Source organism: Pan troglodytes, chromosome 10 (genome assembly GCF_028858775.2).
Source record: "Pan troglodytes isolate AG18354 chromosome 10, NHGRI_mPanTro3-v2.0_pri, whole genome shotgun sequence".
NCBI classification, from domain to species: Eukaryota; Metazoa; Chordata; class Mammalia; order Primates; family Hominidae; genus Pan; species Pan troglodytes.
In genome coordinates, this window is record NC_072408.2 from 138,533,902 (window position 1) to 138,557,631 (window position 23,730).

The following is a 23,730-nucleotide window of genomic DNA, read 5'->3' on the forward strand; positions in this document are numbered from 1 at the left end:
GTAGAGACGGGGTTTCACCGTATTAGCCAGGATGGTCTCGATCTCCTGACCTCGTGATCCGCGCACCTCGGCCTCCCAAAGTGCTGGGATTACAGGCATGAGCCACCGCGCCTGGACTCCAACTTTTTTCTTAATGGGGGATTTCACATAAAAATCCATACTCTGAGCTTCTCATCAGGCATCCCCAGCTCGTGCTCCTGCAGGGTGCGACCGGTGCACCCACCCTGACTCTCACCACCTCCACCTCTGCAGCACCCTCACGTACAGGCCTGGCCCCTGGCGGCACCTGAGCTTAACACTTCTCATGTAGGGAAAACACTGCGCTGGGACTCTTGAAGAATCGGGCTGTCTTCAGGAAGATGTAAACACTTTGAGGTTCAGAAAAGCGGAGGTTGAATGCAGAGCAGGTCAGTGAATCGGGAACTTGGTTGCCAAGACCACCTGTTCCTTGTGGAAGGAAATCATGACGGAGTTGGGCTTGATGTCTTAGGGAAAGAAAACCCTTTCCCACTTCGTTTCTGCCTGTGACATGGAAAAGCACCTTGGGTGTGGGAAAGGATGTCCCTAAGTAACAAGGGCAGTTAGATGCCACCTTTCCAATATGGTTCTTTCATGTTTGTTCAACCCCCCACACAGATGTAACTTGGCAACAGCAGTAAATACTGCATGGCCTCACACCAATTCTACAAGTCACCAGGGTGTACACACACACGTAAGTGATTACACGTGTGCCTAAGTTAAATCCCCCTCAACAGAGACGCCGAATGCTTTTGCAATGGTGTGGGCCACAGAGCTAGCACTAAACACGTTGGCTCACTTGTCCTGTGGTCACCACTCCCTACCCCTGGTGTCCCTCCCTGGCCCCTTCCCTGGTCCTGGTTTCCAATCTTGACACTCACCTCTTCCTCCATCCTTTCTCATTTCACTAGCCTAAAGGTGACAACGTTGGCCACACTGATTAGCAATAGGGTCCCTGGGTGTGGCCCCCACGTGTGAAAATGCCCAATGGCAAAACAGTCTGGTCCAAATAGGCACACCTCCATGGAAAAGCGTGGCCGTATCTCCTCAAGCAGGACGTACACCCACCCTCCAACCCATCAGTCCCACCTGTGGTATATACCAGCACAAAAACATGTGAATCATGCACCAAAAGACATGCACATGGCCGGGCACGGCAGCTCACGCCTGTCATCCCAGCACTTTGAGAGGCCGAGGCGGGCAAATCACCTGAGGTCAGGAGTTCAAGACCAGCCTGGCCAACATGGTGAAACTCTGTCTCTACTAAAAATATAAAAATACAAAAAATACCAAAAAAAATTTTCCAGGCATGGTGGCAGGCGCCTGTAATCCCAGCTACTTGGGAGGCAGAGGCAGGAGACCCACTTGAACCCAGGAGGTGGAGGCTGAAATGAGCCAAGATCGCGCCACTGCACTCCAGCCTGGGCAACAAGAGCAAAACTCCATCTTAAAAAAAAAAAAAAGACATGCACACACATGCTCACAGCAGCGCTATTTACAACTGCCCTAAAGTAAAATTACTCAAATGCCCATAGACTACTAAATAGACAATGGTACTATCATAATGGGCCATTATTCAGCAGTGAGAATGAACAAACTAGAAATAACTGTTGACCCAAAAGGAAGAAACTGAGGCAAAATTAATACAAGTAGAGAGTTTATTTGGGCCAAACATGAGGATTTTGGCCCAGGAGCACACAATCAAGTTTCCCGAATATACACTCTGATTAGCAACCGTTACAAGTGGATTTTTAAAGGCAAAAGGAAACAAGGAGTGGGCTGATAAAAGTTATGTCAAGAATTATCTGGCCAGGCGTGGTGGCTCACGCCTGTAATCCCAACACTTTGGGAGGCCGAGGCGGGTGGATCACCTGAGCTCCGGAGTTCGAGACAAGCCTGGGCAACATGGCGAAATCCTGCCTCTACAAAAAATTAGCTGGGCCTGGTGGCGCATGCCTATAGTCCCAGCTACTCAGGAGGCTGAGGCAGGAGAATTGCTTGAACCTGGGAGGTGGAGGTTGCAGTGGGCCGAGATCACACCACTGCACTCCAGCCTGGCGACAGAGCAAGACTCCATCTCAAACAAAAGGAAAAAAGAATTCTCATTAGTCTACAGAAATAACATTGATTAGTGATTGGCTGTACCTTGTTACAAGGTAGGGTGTGGGTCACAGTGTCCAGTGTGGCGTTACTAGGTTAATTTACATCTACTTGTGGCAACAGCCCACAGTTTGAAGAGACGAGTACACAGCTCAAAGCAGGGAGGAGCATGTGGCTGCCCCTCATTCTACGGTCTCTCTGGGCCTGATCATTAAAAGGACTTGCATCCCTCAGCCTAAAGTTCTTTACTTTTCTCATAACATTCCTCAGCCTAAAGTTCTTTACTTTTTTCATAATATACCATGATTTGGGAAAATCTCACAAACATAAGTAAAAGACAACAGATTTAGAAGCATGCATACTATATAATTCCATTTACATAAAATATAAAAACAGGCAAAATCAACTTACCATGATAAAAGTCAGGGTAATAGTTACCTTTAAGAAAAAAATCAGCATATCAGGTAATCAGCATATCAGGTAATCAGCATATCAGGACATATGAAAAGTCCATAACTTTTTTGTTGTTGCTTGTTTGTTTTGGAGACGGAGTCTCACTCTGTCGCCCAGGCTGGAGTGCAGTGGTGTTTCAGCTCACTTATTTCAGCTCACTGCAACCTCCACCTCCCAGGTTCAAGCAATTCTCCTGCCTCAGCCTCTCGAGTAGCTGGGATTATAGGCATGCGCCACCTGGATAATTTTTTGTATTTTTAGTAGAGACAGGGTTTTGCCATGTTGCCCAGGCTGGTCTCGAACTTCTGATCTCAGGTGATCTGCCCGCCTCAGCCTCCCAAAGTGCTGGGATTATAGGTGTGAGCCACCTCTCCCGGCCGAAAGTCCGTAACTTTTAAATGGGTAAAAGATTTTAATAGACGCTTCGCCACAGAATATATCTGGATGGCTAATGACCATAGGACAAGATGCTCAACATCATCAGTCATTAGAGAAACACAAACTCAAACCACAGTGAGACACACAGTCACTGGAATGGCTGTACACAAAAGGACTGCCCACACCAAGTGGTGGTGGGGATGTAACATGTAGCAGCCACCTGGAAAACAGTTTGGCAGTGCCTCAGAAGCTTCAGCGTGGAGTTGCCATACACACTAATTTCCTATTGCTGCTGTAACCGTTGAAAACGACACAGCTTTACTTCCTTCCCATTCTGAAGGTCAGAAGTCCACAATGAGTCTTCGAGGAGTTGAAACCCAGGTGCTGGCAGGACTGGTTCCATCTAGAAGCTCTAAGGCAGGGGTCCCCAATCCCCGGGCCACAGATGGGTTCCAGGCCTGTTAGGAACCAGGCAGCTCTAGGGCAGGGGTCCCCAACCCCCAGGCCACAGATGGGTTCCAGGCCTGTTAGGAACCAGGCAGCTCTAGGGCAGGGGTCCCCAACCCCCGGGCCACAGATGGGTACCAGGCCTGTTAGGAACCAGGCAGCTCTAGGGCAGGGGTCCCCAACCCCCGGGCCACAGATGGGTACCAGGCCTGTTAGGAACCAGGCTGCGAAGCAGTAGGTGAGCGGTCAGCAGGTGAAGCTTCATCTGAATTTACAGCTGCTCCCTGTCAATCACATTACCGTCTGAGCTCTGCCTCCTGTCGGATCAGCGGCATTAGATTATCACAGGAGGCCGGGCATGGTGGCTCACACCTGTAATCCCAGCACTTTGAGAGGCCAAGGCAGGCGGATCACCTGAGGTCAGGAATTCAAGACCAGCCTGGCCAACATGGTGAAACCCCATCTCTACTAAAAAGACAAAAATTAGCCGGGCGTGGTGGCGCATGCCTGTAATCCCACCTACTTGGGAGGCTGAGGCAGGAGAATTGCTGGAGCCCCAGAAGGTGGAGGTTGCAATGAGCCGAGATCGCGCCACTGCACTCCAGCCTGGGCAACAGAGCGAGATTCCATCTCAAAAAAATTTTTTAAAAAAGATGATCACAGGAACATGAACCCTACTGTGAAGTGCACATGAGAGGAATCTAGGTTGTGAGCTCCTTATGAGAATCTAATGCCTGGTGATCTGTCACTGCTCCCATCACTCCCAGATAGGACCACCTAGCTGCAGGGAAACAAGCTCAGGGCTCCCACTGCATTGTGGTGAGTTGTATAATTATTTCATTATATACGACAATATAATAATAGAAATAAAGTACACAATAAATGTAATGCACTTGAATCATCCCAAAACCATCCCCACCCCCACCCATGGAAGAACAGTCTTCCACAAAACCAGTTCCTGGTGCCAAAAAGGCTGGGACCACTGGTCTAGGGGAGAGTCCATTTCTTGCCTCTTCCAGCTCCCAGAGGCCACCCTGCATCACTCCAACCTCTGCTTCTATATTCACATGACTTTCTCCCGACACAGACACTCCTGCCTCCCTCTCATAAGCACCCACGCAATTATATTGGATACACATGAAGAACCCAGAATCATCTCCCCACCTCAAGACCCTCAGCCACATCTGCGAGGTCCCTTTTGAGTGAATTCAGAGTGAGTGTATGTATTCTGGTTCACTAACGAGTCTAACAAGGAAAGATGAAATGAGAATTCAAGACAGTAGAAGACGAAAACAGTCCGTGATCAATTGCTGATGGATTGCACAAATAGAACACATTCCTTCTTCTTAGTCCCACAGAGCACATCAGGCTCAAATGTTTCCGCTCCCGAATGTATCATCATGACTCGACAGAGATTAAATAGTTCATGAACGGTGCTGCAGAGTCAAACAGGAATATAATGCCAATTAGTGAGAGAAATGATGACTGGGGACAATGTGGTGAGGAGTGAAATAGACACAGCTGCATTTTTAAATGGCAAACTTGTGCAGTCAGTAAGGGAAGGAGTGAGAACAGAGCCTCCGGTACAACCTGGCTGAGTTAAACATCAAGGTCAATCAATTGATCTACCCAGGGTACTGTTATGAGGAGTAAAAATTGCCAGTTATACATCTGAGTCAAGCCTTGGCCCAGGTGGGAAAGAAATACAAAGCTGTTTTCAAAAAGGCTTCATCATAACTGTTTACAAGCTTTCACTCTGAACACTGGATTTCAAAGAAACTTAGAAGAAAGGCTAGGTGAAGAAATACATTAGCTATGAAATCACCCAGGAAAATGGGAAAGCCGGAGATCGTGCTGCTTATTTTGTCATCATGAAGCAGTAATCCCAAAAAACTTAAATACATAGGGTTTTGGGTTTACTGTGGGGCTTGACATCCATGGAGGGATGGACCTTGCAGGCCACTTGGCTATGCAGCTGTGACATGATTCCAAACACTTCGTGTGCTACATGAGTGGCACATGCTTTGCTGTGATGAGAAAATGGAGAATAAGCCCAAGCCCAGGAAGATCTTACATCGCACCTTATCAGACCACGTATGTGAGTACTGGACCCCAAAACACATATACATCCGTAATTTCAACAGACACATTGACAGCTCAGGCTGTGGCTGGGCTACTCTGTCAGCCTCTGATCTGTTCTTTGAAGCCTCGTCCACAAGCAACACCACTCGCTAGTGTTGAGGGACCTGGTGCTCGCCCCAGATCTCTGCTGTGCTGGTCAAACTGTCTCTCCCAATAACTTCTCATAGAAAGGTGCACCTCAAACTTCAGTTAGACTCTACGTCCCCAGCAGCCTGCTTCCACCCTAGAGCAACTGGACTTTAATAACTGAACCCTAGACAAAACGTACCTCATCTGTTGAGTGTATTCCCTGAGAGATTTGTTCTCATCAGCCTCCCCATCTTTGAGCACTGTGAAAAAAGGAGTCTCTTTGTATGGCAATTAAACCATGTTATTTGTGAAATCACACTTTGATCATGGCCTTCTTTCAACCATACAAAACACATATACATGGGTCAGCAAGATGGCTGACTAGAAGCGCCTCATGCTCGGCCCCTCGTGGAGACAGCCAGAACAATGAACGCACAACAGCATCGGAATGAAAGTAACAGAGAGAGAGCAGTGGAGTGCATCAGAGGAGTCACAGAAATGCTGGTGAGCACAGAAACTCAGGATGGCCACATCGGGAAGGAAATGCTGGGCCTCCACCACCCCATGCCCCAACTGGGACCAGCTGGGACCCACGAGAAGCTTCTCCCTGGGGTGAGGAGGAAAGCAAGAGGACCCCAGCAGCCCCCACCACCACCACGGATGCCCACAGCCCCCACCACCACCATGGACGCCCACAGCCCCCACCACCACCATGGACGCCCACAGCCCCCACCACCACCATGGACGCCCACAGCCCTCACCACCACCATGGACGCCCACAGCCCTCACCACCGGGGTCCCTGTAGTCCCCACAGGCACTAAGCTCAGCAGAGGGAGCTGCCTGGAGTCTACGTGGCTGTGCTCCCCGAGAGAAGGAAGCAACACAGTGCCCACCCCCGTGGCCCACGTGGCTACTGTGCTCTGCCATCTTGGAACTGGAAGCATGGCTGGAGTGTGTCATGGTCTGGAACAATAAGGGTGGCTCCTGTGGAACCACCCCAGCCCAATGGCCCAACATCCCGAAGCAGAACTGGTGCAGCTGTTATAACCTTCCCGGTGGGGCCAGGCGGATGTGAAGCCACTCTGCCTACCCCTCCCTCTACCCCTTTGGGCGGGAGCTGAAGCAGTGCCCTACATCCCAGGAAACAGTGCCTGGGCTGCCCAGAGCAGTCACGCACCCCAGGCCTGAGCTGAAGCAGTGCCCTACATCCCAGGAAACAGTGCCTGGGCTGCCCAGAACAGTCACGCCCCCAAGGCCTGAGGTGAAACAGCACATTGCTTCCTGAGGAATCAGTGCCCTGGCCAAGCTGAACAGCTTCACATCCCAGAGCTGAGCTGAGATGGTACCCCACATTCCAGGGAAACAGCAGTGGCTGAGCGGAGACACCTACCCTACAGGCCAAACAACTTTAGTACCTGCTTCCCTGGAGCTGGACTAGCACTCTAGAGTCTCAGGGGCTGAGACAGCCCTCCACCTGGGAAGTGGAGGCATTGCTGTGTTATTCCCTACCCCTCAAGGGCCCAAATGACAACCTTATACCACCATCTGGGGTCCTTGCCATCGCTGCACCTGGCCTCCCAGAGTCTGGGGTACTGCCAAGCCTCACCATCCCAGAGTCTAGTGTCACTACCACCTGATGCCTCATCCCCTGGGACCCAAGTTGCCACTGAGCCCTATTGGCTGAGGTTACCAAATTGCAGTCATGCCCTGATCCTGAGGCCCAAACCCCCAGGACAACCCTTCTTCCCCAGAGTTGGGCCAGTGCTGTGCCCTGTCCCCCAGGGGTAGAATCACAGCTACAACCCAGACCCCCAGGCCTGAGCTGCTAGGGAGTGTCTCAGAGTTACAGATCTATGGGCAACCAACATCCAACCCTGCCACAAAGAATGAACCTAGACCCCAAAACCCAGGTGCCATAATAGGCTTGTGAGACCCTGAGCCTAGGACCCTGGATCCATAGCTGCTGCAAGCACCTGCATCTGGAACCCAGCACCACTGGAGCTGCTTATAGGCCATGTCAGACTGACATCAAGAGAGATTCCCTGACCTAAGTACCCTATTGTGGGGAAAACAGGAATAGGAGGACCCCAAAAGCCTTTGATACCAAGGACATTAACCATCTATGCTGGCACCACTGCTACCACAAACTTCTACAGCCTAGACAAATGAGGCACCTACAGTTACTGCTGATATTCAACACAGCTGAAGAAGCTGAGTAGGGACTATATCACTGTACTTATCTGGAAACAGAGTCACCACATCGTTTTTAACCAGCACATTAAAACCAACCCAACTACATGCGAAAGTCTTTCTCTATGCAAGGCACTCTCAAAATTTGGAGGAGGTGGTTTTTCCACCAGATGCACAGACATCAATGCAAGGGCATGAGAAACATGAAAAAGCAAGGAAATATGACACAACCAAAGGGATCTAATAACTCTCTAGTAGCAGACCCAAATGAAAAGAAAATCAACAAATTGCTAGAAAAGGAATTCAAAATAATGACCTGAAGGAAACTCAACAGTATACAAGAAAATACAGATACACAATCCACCAAAATCAGGAAAACAATTCAGGATATGAACAAGAAATTCAAGAAAGTGATAGAAATCATAGAAAAAAAAAAAAACCAACCGAACAGAAATCCAGCAACTGATGAATTCAATGAATAAAATAAAAACACAATAGTGAGCTTCAACAGCAGACCTGATCAAGCAGAAGAAAGAATTTCTGAATATGAAGACAGGTCATTTGAAATTACCTAGTCAGAGGAAAAAAAAAGAAGAATGAAAAATATTTAAAAACCTGTAAGACATGGGACACTATTAAGCACACACACACACACACACACACACACACACACAGTTTGCATTATGGGTATTCCAAAGAAAAAGAGAAGAGAAAAGACATAGAAAATCTATTTAATGAAATAATAGCTGAGAAGTTCCCAAATCTGGAAATAGATATAAACATCCAGATCTAGGAAGCTTGAAGTTTCCCAAATAGATTCAACCCAGAAAGGTCCTCCCCAAGGCAAATTATAGTCAAAATGTCAAAAGTTAAAGGCAGAGAGAATTCTAAAAACATCAAGAGGGTAGGCATGGTGGCTCATGCCTGTAATCCTAACATTTTGGGAGGCCAAGGCAGGTGGATCACATGAGCCCAGAAGTCCAAGACCAGCCTGGGCAACATGGTGAATCCTCATCTCTACCAAAAAACAAAAAACAAAAACAAACAAACAACAAAAAAAATATATATATATATAGACACACACACACACAATTAGCCAGGCGTGGTGGCATGTGCCTGTAATCCCAGCTACTCAGGAGGCTGAGGTCAGAGGATCACCTAAGCCTGGGAGGTCGAGGCTGCAGTGAGCTGAGATCGCGTCACTAAACTCCAGCCTGGGTGACACAGTGAAACCCTGTCTCAAAAGAATAAATAAATAAAAACAAAAACATCAAGAGAAAAGCATCAAGTCACGTATAAGGGAATCCCCACTAAACTAACAGCAGATTTCTCTGCAGAAATCTTACAGGCTAGACCCAGAGAACAGGACGATATATTTAAAGTGCTGAAAGAAAAAAAAAAAACTTGTCAACCAACAATACTATATCCAGCAAAGCTATCCTTCAGGAATGAGAGAGAAATAAAGTCTTTTGCAGACAAGCAAAAACTGAGGAAATTCATTACCACTAGAACAGCTTTATAAGAAATGATTGAGGGAGTCCTACATCTGGAAGAGAAAAGATAATCGTCACTATCGTGAAAACATGCAAAAGTATAAAACTCACTGGTAGACCAGGTACACAAAGAAGAAAGACGAAATAATAAAAACTTGGTTGGGCAGGGTGATTCATGCCTGTAGTACCAGCACTCTGGGAGGCCGAGCAAGGCAAATTGCTTGAGCCCAGTAGTTTGAGAGCAGCCTGGACAACATGGTGAAATCCCATCTCTACAAAAAATACAAAATTAGCCAGGTGTGGCAGTGCATGCCTGTGGCCCCAACTACCCAGGAGGCTGAGACAGGAGATTCGCTTGAGCCTGAGAAGTTGAGGCTGCAGTGAGCCATGGGCATGCCACTGTACTCAGCCTGGGCAACAGAGTGAGACCCTGTCTCAAAAAAAAAGAAAAGAAAAGAATAAAAACTTGTTACTACAGAAATACACCAAACCAAAATAACAAACAATAAGCAAAGAAGAAAGGCACAAAGGATATATAAAACAACCAGAAAACAGTCAACGAAATGACAGGAATAAGTCCTTGCATATTAATAATAACCTTGAATTAAAACAGGTTAAATTCTCCCACTAAAAAGATATAGACAGGCTGAAAGGATTTTTTAATGATAAAACTATATGCTACCAACGAGAAATTCACTACACCCATAAAGACACATATAGACTGAAAGTGAAGGGATAGAAAAAGATATTCCATGCAAACAAAAACCAAAAGCAAGCAGGATTAGCTATATTTATATCAGATAAAGCAGACTCTGTAAAGCAAAAATTGTAAAAAGAGAAAAGGTCATTGTGTTATAATAAAAGGATCAATTCAGCAAGAGGATATAATAAATATACATGCACCCAACACCAAAGCACTCAGATACATAAATAGCAAGTATTATTAGATCTAAAGGGAGAGATGGACTCCAATACAATAACAGCTGGGGACTTCAACACCCCACTCGTGGCACTGGACAAGTCATTTAGACAGAAAACAACAAGGAAACATTAGGTTTAAACTGTGCTTTATACCAAATGGACCTAACAGACATTTATAGAATCTTTCATCTAATAGCTGAAGATTACATTTTCTTTTCATCAGTACATGGAACATTCTCCAGCATAAAATTCTCCATCAACAAGTGAATGGATAAAGAACATGCAGTGTATATACACATAATGGAATACTATTTAACCACAAAAAGGAATAAAGTTCTGGGCTGGGCACGGTGGCTCATGCCTGTAATCCCAGCACTGTGGGACGCCGAGGCATGTGGATCACCTGAGGTCAGGAGTTCAAGACCAGCCTGACCAACATGGAGAAACCCCGCGTCTACCAAAAATACAAAATTAGCCAGGCATGGTGGCTCATGCCTGTAATCTCAGCTACTAGGGAGGCTGAGGCAGGAGAATTGCTTGAACCTGGGAGGCTGAGGTTGCCATGAGCCGACATCGCATCATTGTACTACAGCCTGGGCAACAAGAGTGAAACTCCATCTTAAAAAAAAAAAAGGAATAAAGTTATGTCATACCAGCAACATGGACAACCTTGGAGGTTATTAAGAGAAATAAGTCAGGCACAGAAAGATAAATATTGTATGTTCTCACTCATATGTGGAGGCTTAAAAAGTTGATCTTATAAAAGTAGAGAGTAAAATAGTGGCTAGTAGTGGCTGAGAAGTGTCAGGAGAAGGGGGCATGGCCAAAGGTTGATTAAAAAATACAAAAGTAGTCGGCCAGGCACAGTGGCTCACGCCTGTAATCCCAGCACTTTGGGAGGCCGAGGTGGGCAGATCACGAGGTCAAGAGAACGAGACCATCCTGGCCAACGTGGTGAAACCCCATCTGTACTAAAAATACAAAAATATACAAAAATTAGCTGGGCATGGTGGCGCACACCTGTAGTCCCAGCTACTTGGGAGGCTGAGACAGGAGAATCGCTTGAACCTGGGAGGTAGAGGTTGCAGTGAGCCGAGATGGTGCCACTGCACTCTAGCCTGACGACAGAGCAAGACTCTGTCTCAAATAAATAAATAAATAAATAAATAAAAATAAATAAAAAACAAATACAAAAGTACAGCTAGTTAGGAGGAATGAGTCTAGTGTTCCATAGCACTGCAGGGTGACTATAATTAACAATGTATAGTATGTTTCAAATAGCTAAACGAGCAGATTTTGAATGTTCTCAGCACAAATAAATGATAAATGAGGCAATAGATAAGCTAATTATCCTGATTTGATCACTACACATTGTATACATGCAATGGAAATATCACACTGTACCCATAAATATGTACAATTATTATGTGTCAATTTAAAACAATTTTACAAAACACACATTTGCATGTTTATTCTTAGGTTTTTACAGTTCTTTAATCTTATTTTATTTATTTACCTACTTTTTTGAGACAAGGTCTTGATAGGGTCTTGCTTTGTCGCCCAGGCTATACTGCAGTGGCACAATCACAGCTCACTGCAGCCTTGACCTTCCACACTCAAACAATCCTAAGTTTCACCTTTTGACCTACACAGACTAATTGTATTACATTTTAATGTGAAGTCTCCACCCTGAAGTGAACTTGGGACCATGTAACATGAATGTTTGCTTACCACACAACCTAGCAAGCCCCTTTCATGAATATTCATAGCTCCTCCTATAACCTATTAAATATGTATGTTTAGCCAACCCGTTTAGCATAAAACTCCTCTCCCACCCTTCTTCCTTCAAAGTGCCTCCTTTCTGTCTCAGCCAGAGGGTCTGCTTCCCAGGCTGTGGGTTGCAACCCTTCTCAGAAATAAACTTCTCCTTTCCAAATTTAAGATCTTGTGATCTTTATTTTGACATATGAGATTTCCCTAGCCGTTTTTTAGTCCATCCCTGAAAGACTGAATGGTTAGATCTTTGATATCTTTCTCAAGTACCTCCCATTTGACCTCAGCCATCCATTTTCAAGTATCACCAGTCCCAGTATCATATGAATAAATTGGGAAAGATCAAGGAATCATGGATCATATACTCCAGGAGAATTTTTTTACCTCCAAGAAAATTTCTGGGGGCTTTCCTTTGAAACCTTTCACTATTGCTCTGAACTCAAAAGATTTCTGAACAAGGCATAACAGTAATTAAAGAAGTAGACTTATTAATCTGAGGGCCTAACTATATAAGGCATTTGTTTAGCTTTCTTTTTGTCTTTGGGGTAGGAAGGTAACTGAGATAAGAAGTTAGGAGATTCTGAGTAGGCAGAGAAGGATAGAAAGACAGAATGTACAGTGAGTTCAATACATCAAAATACAATTTTTTTCTCATAAATTAGCTGCTTAAGTTTTTCATTTGCTTTTTGTAAGAAGTCATTTAGAAAGGCAATTTTTGGTTCATTTAACCTTTTAGAAGCCTCTGCATGTCAATCAAAATACATCCTGTTGTTTCTGAGGTGTTTTTTGTCCTTTCTTAATATTTTATTTTATTCCTTTCAGACCTAGTCCTGCAAATATCCTTTCTTTTCTAATGTCTTGCAAGTGAACAATTTTATCTAGGTTAAGACTTCCTCACTTTGACCACTGTTAACTCTTAGATTACCTTTGGTAGGTTCACCCATTTCTCTGGAAAAGTGCAGACTCTGGGTTCATAGGTTCTTATACACGAAATTGGCTGGAGTTCCAGGTGGAGGAGTTTCAGACTCCTTGGATCCAAACGAAGGCATCATTCCCTGTATTCTCATACCCTTTCCTACCATAAGCCTCCTACTGGACTCAGTCCTGCTCCCATAGGCCTTGTACTGGATCCAGTCCCGGTTTCTGTTGTAACTTCTGGACCCAGCTCAGATCAAAAATGCTCAAATAAACTTTAAGAATTTGACACAAGTTGTAGAGTTTGTATCCAAGCAGGGCCTACAAGTGGCGGCCTCCAAATGTGCAGTGAGAAGCCCTGAGCACAAATGGCTCAGTGTGTGAAGCAGGCCCAGGGGCACTGGTTACCAACCTGTTCTGAATTCTCATAAGCAACAATTTACATGTAGTGCATTTATTACCTATAGACAGGTGGTAGGAGACGAAGACTAGGACTCACTGTGAGCCAATCCCCCCAAAGCTCAGAAAGTTGCCCAGGTGGATGAAGTCTCTACTGCATATTCCTCACTTACACCACAGATAAGAGATCCCGAAGAGCAGCCCACCCAGATTACATACCGCATGTCACATGAATCACAGGGCTAAAGTGTTGAAGGACCTTCTATTTCTAGGGGAGAACTGGAACAGAGCCTGGGCTACTTCAGCCAGTCCCTCCCTATCTCAGGATGTTGCATCCCAGCTCGTTATGCAGTTACTCTTGAAAACTACAAAGGAAAAGGAGGGAGAAGTGGGTAGGCCCAAGGCTATACAGAGAACTGTCCTGCACAATGAAGCACCTGCATCTGTTTAGTCACTGTTCCCAGAGGTCATCATTGAGGGAATAGGGGGGCCTTCAGATCCCATTTCTGACACCAGAACTGTTAAAAGAGAAACTTTACACAAAACAAATTCGAGTTTATTTGAGCAAGAAAACAATTCATGAATCAGGCAGCATGCAGAAGCAGAAGAGGTTCAGAGAGTTCCACTCGGCAGCATGAGCAGCAAGCTTTTATAGACCCAACACGGAAGCAGAAAAATTACTTGATTGGGTTTTGGTTTGCTTGCAAAGGAGCTGGTGTTACAGAGTTGATCTCAAGCTAATGGCCTCCTTATTTGCTTTAGCACCCCACACCTGAACCCAAGGGAAAGCTTGAAGGGAGCCCAGCACCCAAACAAACTAGTAAATGCCTGGGGGCAAACAACAGTGTTTTTATCAAGTAACCATGACACATACATCTTCCTCAGCAGTGGCAGAGCAGTCTTGTAGAGTTAGGAAGATGATGGCCTGGCCACGCATGCTCAGCTGCTGGCCCAGCTCATTCTACAGGTATTAACCAGTATTTGGCCCACAGTGTGCTAAGCACCATTCTAGGCACTGAGGATGCTAAGGTGACCCCAACAATGTCCCTGATCTCTTAAAGCTAATTCTGGTGGGATGCTGAACACAGGATGTAACCTAAGGTGGTGATGAGAGGTACACAGACAAATCGGAAGGCACAAGTTAGCCACCAGTGAGGGGAAACTCCAGACAACGTAGACACATAAGGCCAGGTGGAGAAATGGATGACTGAGTTAAACTTGGGTAAGGAGCCTGGCAAATGAAAAGACAGAAGCATGACCCAGTCAGGGGAAACCACAACAAAAGACGTTTGGTGGGAACTGCCTGTTTCTTAATTTCCAAAAATCAGTTAAAGGTTCATATACATTATCTCATTTCAACATCACTGGTAGAAAGATGACATTTTTATGGAGAGGAGATCTGAGGCCCAGAAAGGAGACGATCTGTCATCGTTTTCCAGTCAAGGGCAAACATGGGGATATCCCATCCCATCCCAAAGCCTAAGATTTTGCACTCCAGGCCTTTTGTCTGACCTGAAATTACTGAGCTAAAAGGGACCGAAAGATCCTAACGGAACCACCGATGGGAAAACTGCGGCCCAGGAGGAAACACACCAAGCAAAATTGCACCGTATCCAGGTGGCCAGTCTCCAGACTGGGGTCTCCCTGCCCCGTCAGACCACCTCCCGGCGACAAGGGTCTCAGGTTTCCGAAATCTCGCCACCCGCGAGTGATTTGCAGCGCAGGGGCCTCTGCTGCCTCGGAAACCTTCAAAGGTGGGCGGGTCGGGGACCAAGTCCCCCTAGGGATGGAGAAGGAAACGGGGCCAAGGAAAAGGACATCGCCACCCTGGGCAGAGCACGCACGGCCCCAGCGACTCGGACATGGTGAGGGGCGCGGAGGCTCGGGGTGGACCCGAGGCCTCCACACATGTGGCAGGCTGCAGCAACCCGCCACCCACGAGGACTCGCCCAAGGCCCAGAGCGCGCCGGGCCCCTCCCTCCGACTCCGTCGCCGCCCGACTGGCTGCAGCGGAAGCCGGCGCGCGATCCCACGCTGCGCTTTCGCCACGTCCTGACGGCTGCCCGATAAAACGGACATTAAAATTGCACTTTCCACTGAATACAGCAGCGCCTATTGTGGCGGCACACCTGAATGCGAAAATTAAAGCCAAAATATTTCCTAGCGGCTAAAAGAGCTCCAAGCCTAGGCGAATCTGCCGGTCCGCTCGCCGGAAATGCGGACTCTCCTGCCGGAAGCTGCCCCTCCACCATTTTGTGGCCCGCTATGGCGGCGGTGTTGAGGTTGGGTCCGGGATGCGGGGTCTTTGACTGAAGGGGTAGGCCAAGTGGAGGTATCAGGGACGTCGCGCGGCACAGAAGAGGACCAGCCTGGACGCCGGGGACGCTGTCATGTACGGCGCGAGCGGGGGCCGCGCCAAACCCGAGAGGAAAAGCGGCGCGAAGGAGGAGGCCGGGCCAGGCGGTGCCGGCGGTGGGGGCAGCCGAGTGGAGCTCTTGGTTTTCGGCTATGCCTGCAAGCTGTTCCGGGACGACGAGCGGGCCCTGGCTCAGGAACAGGGACAGCACCTCATCCCCTGGATGGGGGACCACAAGATCCTCATCGACAGGTCGGTTCCTCTCCCCACCCGTCGATCCTTCCCTTCCCTCACCCGCTTGATCTCGTCTGATGTTGACTTGACTGCAAGGACTGCAGAGGGTTTTCTGGAGCCAGCGGGGATCTGGGGGACACCCCCTCCCCTGTCCCCACCTCCTCCTGGTGTTCTGGTGGGGAGGGGGACGGTGAAACCTGCCCTAAGGCACTGGCTGGAATTGCGTGCCGCGTCCGTCTCCGGAGGGATCGTCTCTGGTCCCGCAGCCCCTCTCGACCCCTCACCCTGTCGCTGGGCTGCAGTTGGCGATTCCGCGCGGTGAAAGCAGCCAGTGCCCAGGGTCTTTTCCTGAGCGCACCTGGGCCTGCCGCCCGGCGATGCCATGGGGTCGTGCGCTGCTTTTCTACTTGCCGCGCTCTCACTGCTCGGTGTACTGGGAGGGTACCCTGGGAGGCGTGCCTTTATTCTTCCGAACCGCCGCTCACTGAGACAGTGGCTAGAAGTGTCTCTTGGACCTGTGAGTTAGCCTTAACCTGTTATGCCCCCAGAGCCCTCAGTGGAGCGCCCGTACTTTGCCGGCATGACGTTTGATTTCCCGGTGATAATCCGACGAGTTTGACAGATTGAGGTAGTGAGCAAAGTTGCCTGTCAGTTGGTGGCCACTTGACTTCGTGCGGACCCTGGCCTTGCTCTTGGAAGAGATAGTGTTCTTAGGGCTGGTTTCACTGTCTCTTAAGACTGAAGGGTGGAGCTGGGATATAGATGTGTTGTTTCTTTTCAAATCAAACCTGCTTTAGGTCGTCACTCGAGGGTGTCTAGCGATTATGGGCAGTGGGGGCCTGGGATTAGGGATTTCTAAAGGCGTTTGATTTGAAAAGGATAACATTACATGATGTAGGTGGTTTGCTCCCCTCTTTCTTCCCATTTTTTCAATCCCCCTTCCCCTCGTCTCTGGGTTTTGGGGTTGTTGTGGGGTGGTTTTTTTTCTTTTTTGCCTGTTCGGCTACTTCTGGGGCCCGGACTGAAAAGCTAACCATGACCAACCATTAAACTGTGGAATAGTCTCTCCACGTGAAGAAAGCCCATCGTTTGAGACCATTAAAACTGGATTCTTCATAGCCCTGGAGCATGACTGTAGGGATGACCTCTGAGCTGGCCAGAATGGACACATTAATGACCAAATAGGCCTTTTCCATCCCTGACGTTTCCTTTTGGAATTAGAGCTCGAAAACGAGAACTGGTGAAGGGAGGGCCGCGGAATCAGATCATGTCTGGATCTGATGGCTCCGTGCTGTGCTCAAGCGTGCTGTGCCTTCACACCATGGTTTATATTGAATGTGTCGCCTGAGTTGTCAGGCTTGCTTTTCCAAAGTGTCACTTGTGATATTTATCATTAAAGTTTGGTAAGCAATGAAGTCTGAGCTCTTTGTACAGTTTTCCTATCATTCTGTACATGATTTGAGTTAGGTCTTCCAAAACTGGTGGGGAGCAAACGCCGCACATGTACATGTATAATATTTTTAATATTAATCTACATTTGTAAGTTAAGGAGGTTTACATCAAAATCCAATTAATTTTGAAATTTAATGAAATGCAGTAACTTGACTACCTTGGAAGTTTGGGCCTTTTTCCTGTAAATGTCTTTTTTGGTCTACATTAATATTTTTGGTTCCCATTACAAAAGTCAGCATTAAAAAAAAGCAGACTTTTGTTTGTTTCTCTACATTTGTTTTTGAAACCCTAAACCTGAGTGTTTTAAGTAAAGTTCACTAACTCACTCATTTATTATCTGACAGTTACACGTTGACAGCATCCTCATTGAATCCTTTATGTTAAAAGCATAGCAGAAAGTGCTCCCATTACTTATTTGGCCAAACTACTGTTTGGTCCATGCAAGAGAAACATGGAAGTGTCTTCATGTATGTTATTTCCTTGAGGGTATAAAGTTCAGAAGGAAATATTGATACCATATCTTCTAATAGTTTTGCTCTGTTCCCAGTGAACCTCCTTAAACTGCATGTATATGTCACTGTTCCGATGTATGTGTGTCTCTCTATCACGTAACCCAGCACTTATTTCCTCAGCCAAGTGGCTAGGGGGCGAGCCTAGCCAAGATTTTACCTCCAATGGACGCAAGTTTCTTTGGTGAAGATCTCTCCTGAGAGTTCGGGACTAGCAGAAAGAAGCGAGGAAATTTCGACCGTTTGGTTCTTACGGATAGGTATTTATGTATTTGGTTTGTGTGAATGTAAGCTATGATATTTAACTTTTCAGAAAAAAATAATAATTTTTTGCAAGTGGCATTGAATGGTTGACCAAACCATAATGGTAAGAACTGCCAGTGAAGTGGATACCATTTTTGCTATTAATGGATTGTTTGCCTTTAGTTATAAATGTTATCTTACTGTGGAAAGGAATTTAGAGTTTGTTAAGATAACTTGAGTTTAAAAGTAGGTGAGATATGACTATCCAAATTAAATATAAATCTGGGAAGAGTTTTTATACTTGTTTTAATATTTTTATTTATTTTAATCGGTAAGTATGTGTGTATATATATATACATATATAAAAAACACACACGCACACCAGTCTAGACGTTAATTTCCTTTTATTGACCAGCTTGTTCACATTACAGATATGATGGACGTGGTCACCTGCATGACCTTTCTGAGTACGATGCTGAGTATTCCACGTGGAACAGAGATTATCAGCTGTCTGAAGAGGAGGCGCGAATAGAGGCCCTGTGTGATGAAGAGAGGTATTTAGCCTTGCATACGGACTTGCTTGAGGAGGAGGCAAGGCAAGGTACTGCTCAAGACAAACTTACTTCAGCAACAAACTTTTTAAAATTTTTAAGTATTTAAAAATTTACTCCCATTCATTTTTTTATACTCACTCTTTCTGATATTATCTTGACAGTACCCAGTGGATTGGAAAAACAGGAGTCTTTGCGTTCTGAGAGGACCTCAGGATAGTTTATATATAGAGCCACAAAGAATTTTCCCAGCTTTTGAGGGCAGACTGGGATTTGAAAAAAACAAAAACCAAACTCTTTAACTGTTCTTCTTTAACAGTATCGTATAAATAAAATTGATGTTCTTGTCTTTGCCGTAACAGTCTTTAATACAGTTCTTAATCCCAAAATTTTCTCAGCAGGAAGAAATTTTCCACAAAAGACGTGTATTCAGCTGTCTGTGGGTAAACATGTACTGACAAAAGTACATATTGATAGATATAAAGTGTGAATTTTTAAAAATATTTTACCTCAAAAGTAGGTTGAAAAAAGTATGTTGTATGCTTTACTGATAGCTACAACTTTAGAAATATATAAAGTTTTTCTCAGTAATTTTCTATTTTTGTTGATAAAATTCTCATTTTTATTCAAGAGGAAGAATACAAGCGATTGAGTGAAGCACTAGCAGAGGATGGGAGCTACAATGCCGTGGGGTTCACTTACGGTAGCGACTATTACGACCCGTCAGAGCCGACGGAGGAGGAGGAGCCTTCCAAACAGAGAGGTGAGTGGGGAGCTGCCTGGACTGCTGGTGTAGGGCTACACGTGTACACACAGGCTGCATGCACCGTGGTCAAGTCTGCAGAACACATCTCTGGCACTCATGATAGCACCACTATGACCACAGGAGAAAACAGGAGTGATATTCCTTCTTTTGGTAAAACGAAGTTAAAAACTAGAATGATTAACGGAGGTGGAAAGTGAATGCGTTGGATTATTTATTTCTCATTGATTCGGGTAACAGAATTACTTACTCAGGATTATTTGTTTCTAGATTGGTAACATGTTCATTAATATCCTCAGGGATTCATTCTTGAGGCAGTGAAAGAATAGGTGTTAACTGGGATAAGTTAACATCACCGCCCTCTCACTGACCTGCTTCCCCATATCCCTCCACAACTGAGACAGTGACACATGCCCAGTGGAAGGACACAGTGAGGGAGTTACTACTCCCCAGAAAACAGCACAGCTTCCTGGTAGCCTTGATGCCACCTAGGGCATATACTTACCACAGTATTTTAAATTAAAGATTTGGAATTTATGCTTTTCTGGATTAACATGGGAAACTTTGAATATAAAAAATAGTGCTGCTGAAAAACCTGGGCTCGTGTAGTATAGACACAAATATCCTCAATCACTTCACTAAGCGTCGAGAGCTCCACTACCACAGCGCTGCATCATAGTCAGTCGTTAATTAGCAGTAATGCTAACATGAACCTGACACATTAAAGACGGGCCACTATATTCAGGATATTCTGTTTAAAAAGAAGAAGAACATTAACTTAGAAACATTCAAATGTTTACATTACATCAAATGGAGATTCAATTGTAGAGCTAATTTAATGTTATTCTGAACTTCATCGGTTTCTCCTTAAGTAACACTTTTTATCTTTTTAAATTTTTTTATTATAAAATACACAATAATTTAAAAAAAGAGATGGGGTCTCACTGTGTTGCCCAAGCTAGTCTCAAACTCCTGAGCTCAAGTGATCCTACTGCCTTGGCCTCCCAAAGCACTGGGATTACAGGCATGAGCCACCACATCCAGCCAAGTGACACATCTTTTAACAAGTATGAAGCAATTATAGCACTTTAGTAGTAAAGCAAAATGATGTTTGCCCTTCCATCCTGTGACTGCACTATGGTTCTACCCATCGGCACTCTCCAAGGGCTGCGATCCTAACGGAATGATAGGACGTGGGGCAAACGCACACACCAGCTTTCCTCTTGCCCTGTCTTTAGTCCTGCTCCTTACTTTGTGGGCACAAGAATTACTGTTGCACAGCTCTATTTTATGAGCTTTTAGAGAAACTTTCAAGTGTAATTGTAATTATACTGAGTTAAAGGCCAGTTAAGGTATTTAAGACTTTTTGCATTGACTTTCAAACCTACCCATCCCTCAGAAGTTACGATGCACTAGAAATGTTCTATCAGGTCTAAAACGTAAACACCCATTTATTTATCCAGAATAAGCTCTCCTTCCTCGGGTTCTGGATAGTTCTGATTTTGTTGTCTTATCTCTAAGCCACACACATGAGTTCAGCTTTCTATCTGTGGTGTTTTTATCAGAAGGAAGGAATAGATACTATAGCCACTTCACAAATAAAGAGTTGAAATACAGTCAGCTTATTGGGTCCACATCTGTGGATTCAACCAACCACAGTTCTAAAATATTGGAAAGAAAATAACAAGTAAAGTTTTATTGGAACACAGCAATGCTCATTTGTTTACATATTGTCTGTTGCCACTTTCGCACTTCAGCGACAGAGTTGAAGAAATGAAACACCATATGGCCCACAAAACCAGAAATATTTATTAATACTGTCTGGCATTTTATAGAGTTTGTCAGCCCCTATTCTAGATGATGGACCATTGTCTCAGCGTAATTATTGGGCTAAATGATGTTCAGTTTGTTATAATTATTGAATCTTGAGAACTTCAGCATGACTTAGCTTATCATCTGAGTATTAGTTTGCTTTCCCCTTAAGATAAAGTTCTCTTTAGTATTTTACAATGTTACTTCTTTTCTTTCTGTAATCGTGTTCTGAGAACATTGCCTTATATACTGATTAATTTCCTTAATGGAAATTGGGCCCACATAAAACTTAGAGCTTGACATTTCATGTTTAACTTGCATTAATATAAGTGAAACACCTAACACACACGCACACATACGTGCATATTGTAATAGAATCCAGTACCACTAACAGCCACATTGAGCATCACATTCTGTTAAAATAAAATTTTTTTTCCTGAGCCATCAATATGTCTACGTATGTCTTGATTTTCAAAATTACTGTATTGTATTGTTTGTTAGTATTTTAAAGCCTTGTGATACTAGCCAAAAGCATTTTGATGGTGCCTCCATCTCTGATCTTTACTATTTTTAGTCAAGTTTTTATCCTTTAGGTGTTCATAATTTTTCATCATTATTCTATATCCATTTTTTTCCCTCTTTTTTAGGGGAATAATGGGGCAGGGACAGGCCCTCACTGCTATATATCCATTTTTTAAACAAAAGGTTATTTGAATTTATTTAAATCTGAGTTTGTAGTGCAATGGTTGGTTTTTATTTTGTGCTACTAAAGCTGTTTTTTTGTAAATAAAGGTATATATAAGAATAGACCAAATCTGTTTAACCCATCAATCCCAAAAAGCTATTTCAATTAAAATGCCTTGATTTTTATGAATAACTTAACATTAAGGAGAAGCTATTTGCCTAGACAATGTTTTAATCATTTTTTTCATTTTAGGAAAATATAGTAAAAGTTGTATTTTTAAATTTACTTTGTTTTACTTTTTTGAGACAGAGTCTCGCTCTGTCACCCAGGCTGGAATGCAGTGGTGCGGTGTCAGCTCACTGCAACCTCCACCTCCCGGGTTCAAGCAATTCTTGTGCTTTAGCCTCCCAAATAGCTGGGATTACAGGCGCCCGCCACCACAACTGGCTAATTTTTCTATTTTTAGTGGAGACAGGATTTCAGCATGTTGGCCAGACTGGTCTCAAACTCCTGACCTCAAGTGATCCGCCTGCCTTGGCCTCCCAAAGTGCTGGGATTCCAGGCGTGAGCCACCGCACCCGGTTACAGGTGTGAGCCACTGAGCCCGGCTTCATCTCTGATTTTTGAAAGAACAGGGGACTCAAACAAATGGATGGGACGGTGTTAAATAACTGTAACTTAATAGGGATTGTAATCAACTTATATCTGATCAGACTGGAATACCCAAGTTTTTGTATACCAGGAAACCTGCTTAAAATTCTTCTTTGGTTTCACGGAATGAGGTTTGACAGGAGATCTTTGCAAATTATTGATCGCTTCAAGAGCCTTTACTGTATATGATAGAAACACTTATTTTGATGAAGATTTAAGGTTTGTTTCTTTAATGTCATCTGTTTGGAAATAAGAACCTCAATAGATCATTGAAATCCTTAAAAATGTTACCTTTTTAAAGTTTGCTATGATATTTTTGTACATTTCAGTGTATCTTTTTAAACTGGTAATCATCTGAGTTATTGAGATGTGCTTAGGTACCTTAGAATACAGAAAGATAATGTGTAGTACGTTGTCTACCACGTAGTAGACAAATATTTGTTAAGTGAATGGTTAACGAATACATAGAAATGGAAAAATAATTGATTATTTGTGAAAGAGGTAGTTTGCTTGGGTGGAGGAATCTTGATAGTTATGCCCAGGTGGTTTACAATTCAAAGATGAAAATCAGTTATCTAGGAATTGACTACCTTATGTAGTGTCATGCTGTCAGGAATCCACAGAAATAGTTGGAGAGAAATCTTAGCGATACCAATTAAATACTTACATACATACCTGAAAGAGCAGCGGAGGGGGAAAGGAACATGGATTGAGCACCTGCTAAGTGTGGAGGATTATGGTAGAGATGTTCACATGGGCTATCTCACCTAAGCCCCACTCGGCCCTGGGAGTGGATGTGATGACTTCACAACCAGTGAGGAAACAGAGAACAGCAGAATCCCGGAGCTAACAAGCGGCAGGGCAGGAGTTTAACTACAGTTAACCCTTGAACAACACAGGTTTGAATTGCATAGGTCCGCTTGTATGAGGATTTTTTTCAGCCAAACACGGATCAGATTGGGGGATGTGAGACCCGCATATGTGGAGGGTCAGCTTCTTTATATATGTGGGTTCAAATGGACCAAATGCAGAATTCGAGCACGTGTGGATATTGGTGTCTGCAAGGGTCCTAGAACCAGTCCCCTGCATATACCAAGGGAATACCGTGCACTCTGACCCTATACACACTCCTTCTGCTGCACCACACCTCCCTGCTGCCGCACCCCCCCCCCCAC

General features: G+C 44.9%; 1 protein-coding gene and 1 long non-coding RNA gene across 7 annotated transcripts in view; one reads left to right on the plus strand and one right to left on the minus strand.

The window, feature by feature from the left end:
- Positions 1-15,510: 15,510 nt before the first annotated feature.
- The window catches only part of SFSWAP (splicing factor SWAP), a 90,453-nt gene continuing 82,233 nt past the window's right edge, over positions 15,511-23,730 (plus strand). For 4 of the 6 annotated variants that reach the window (XM_509484.9, XM_003314031.7, XM_063786150.1 and 1 more), the window contains exons 1-3: positions 15,511-15,907; positions 18,525-18,694; positions 19,276-19,407. In XM_509484.9, the coding sequence (XP_509484.3) occupies positions 15,690-15,907; positions 18,525-18,694; positions 19,276-19,407 (520 nt within the window). In that variant the 5' untranslated portion in view covers positions 15,511-15,689. The remainder of the gene's footprint in view (positions 15,908-18,524; positions 18,695-19,275; positions 19,408-23,730) is intronic. The other 2 variants (XM_009426584.5, XM_009426583.5) reach the window with 2 other exon arrangements.
- LOC129136705 (uncharacterized) lies at positions 18,481-23,317 on the minus strand. The gene is made up of 2 exons (XR_008538620.2): positions 23,231-23,317; positions 18,481-20,158 (listed from the first exon to the last, which is right to left on the minus strand). It is a non-coding gene; the product is annotated as an uncharacterized LOC129136705 (long non-coding RNA).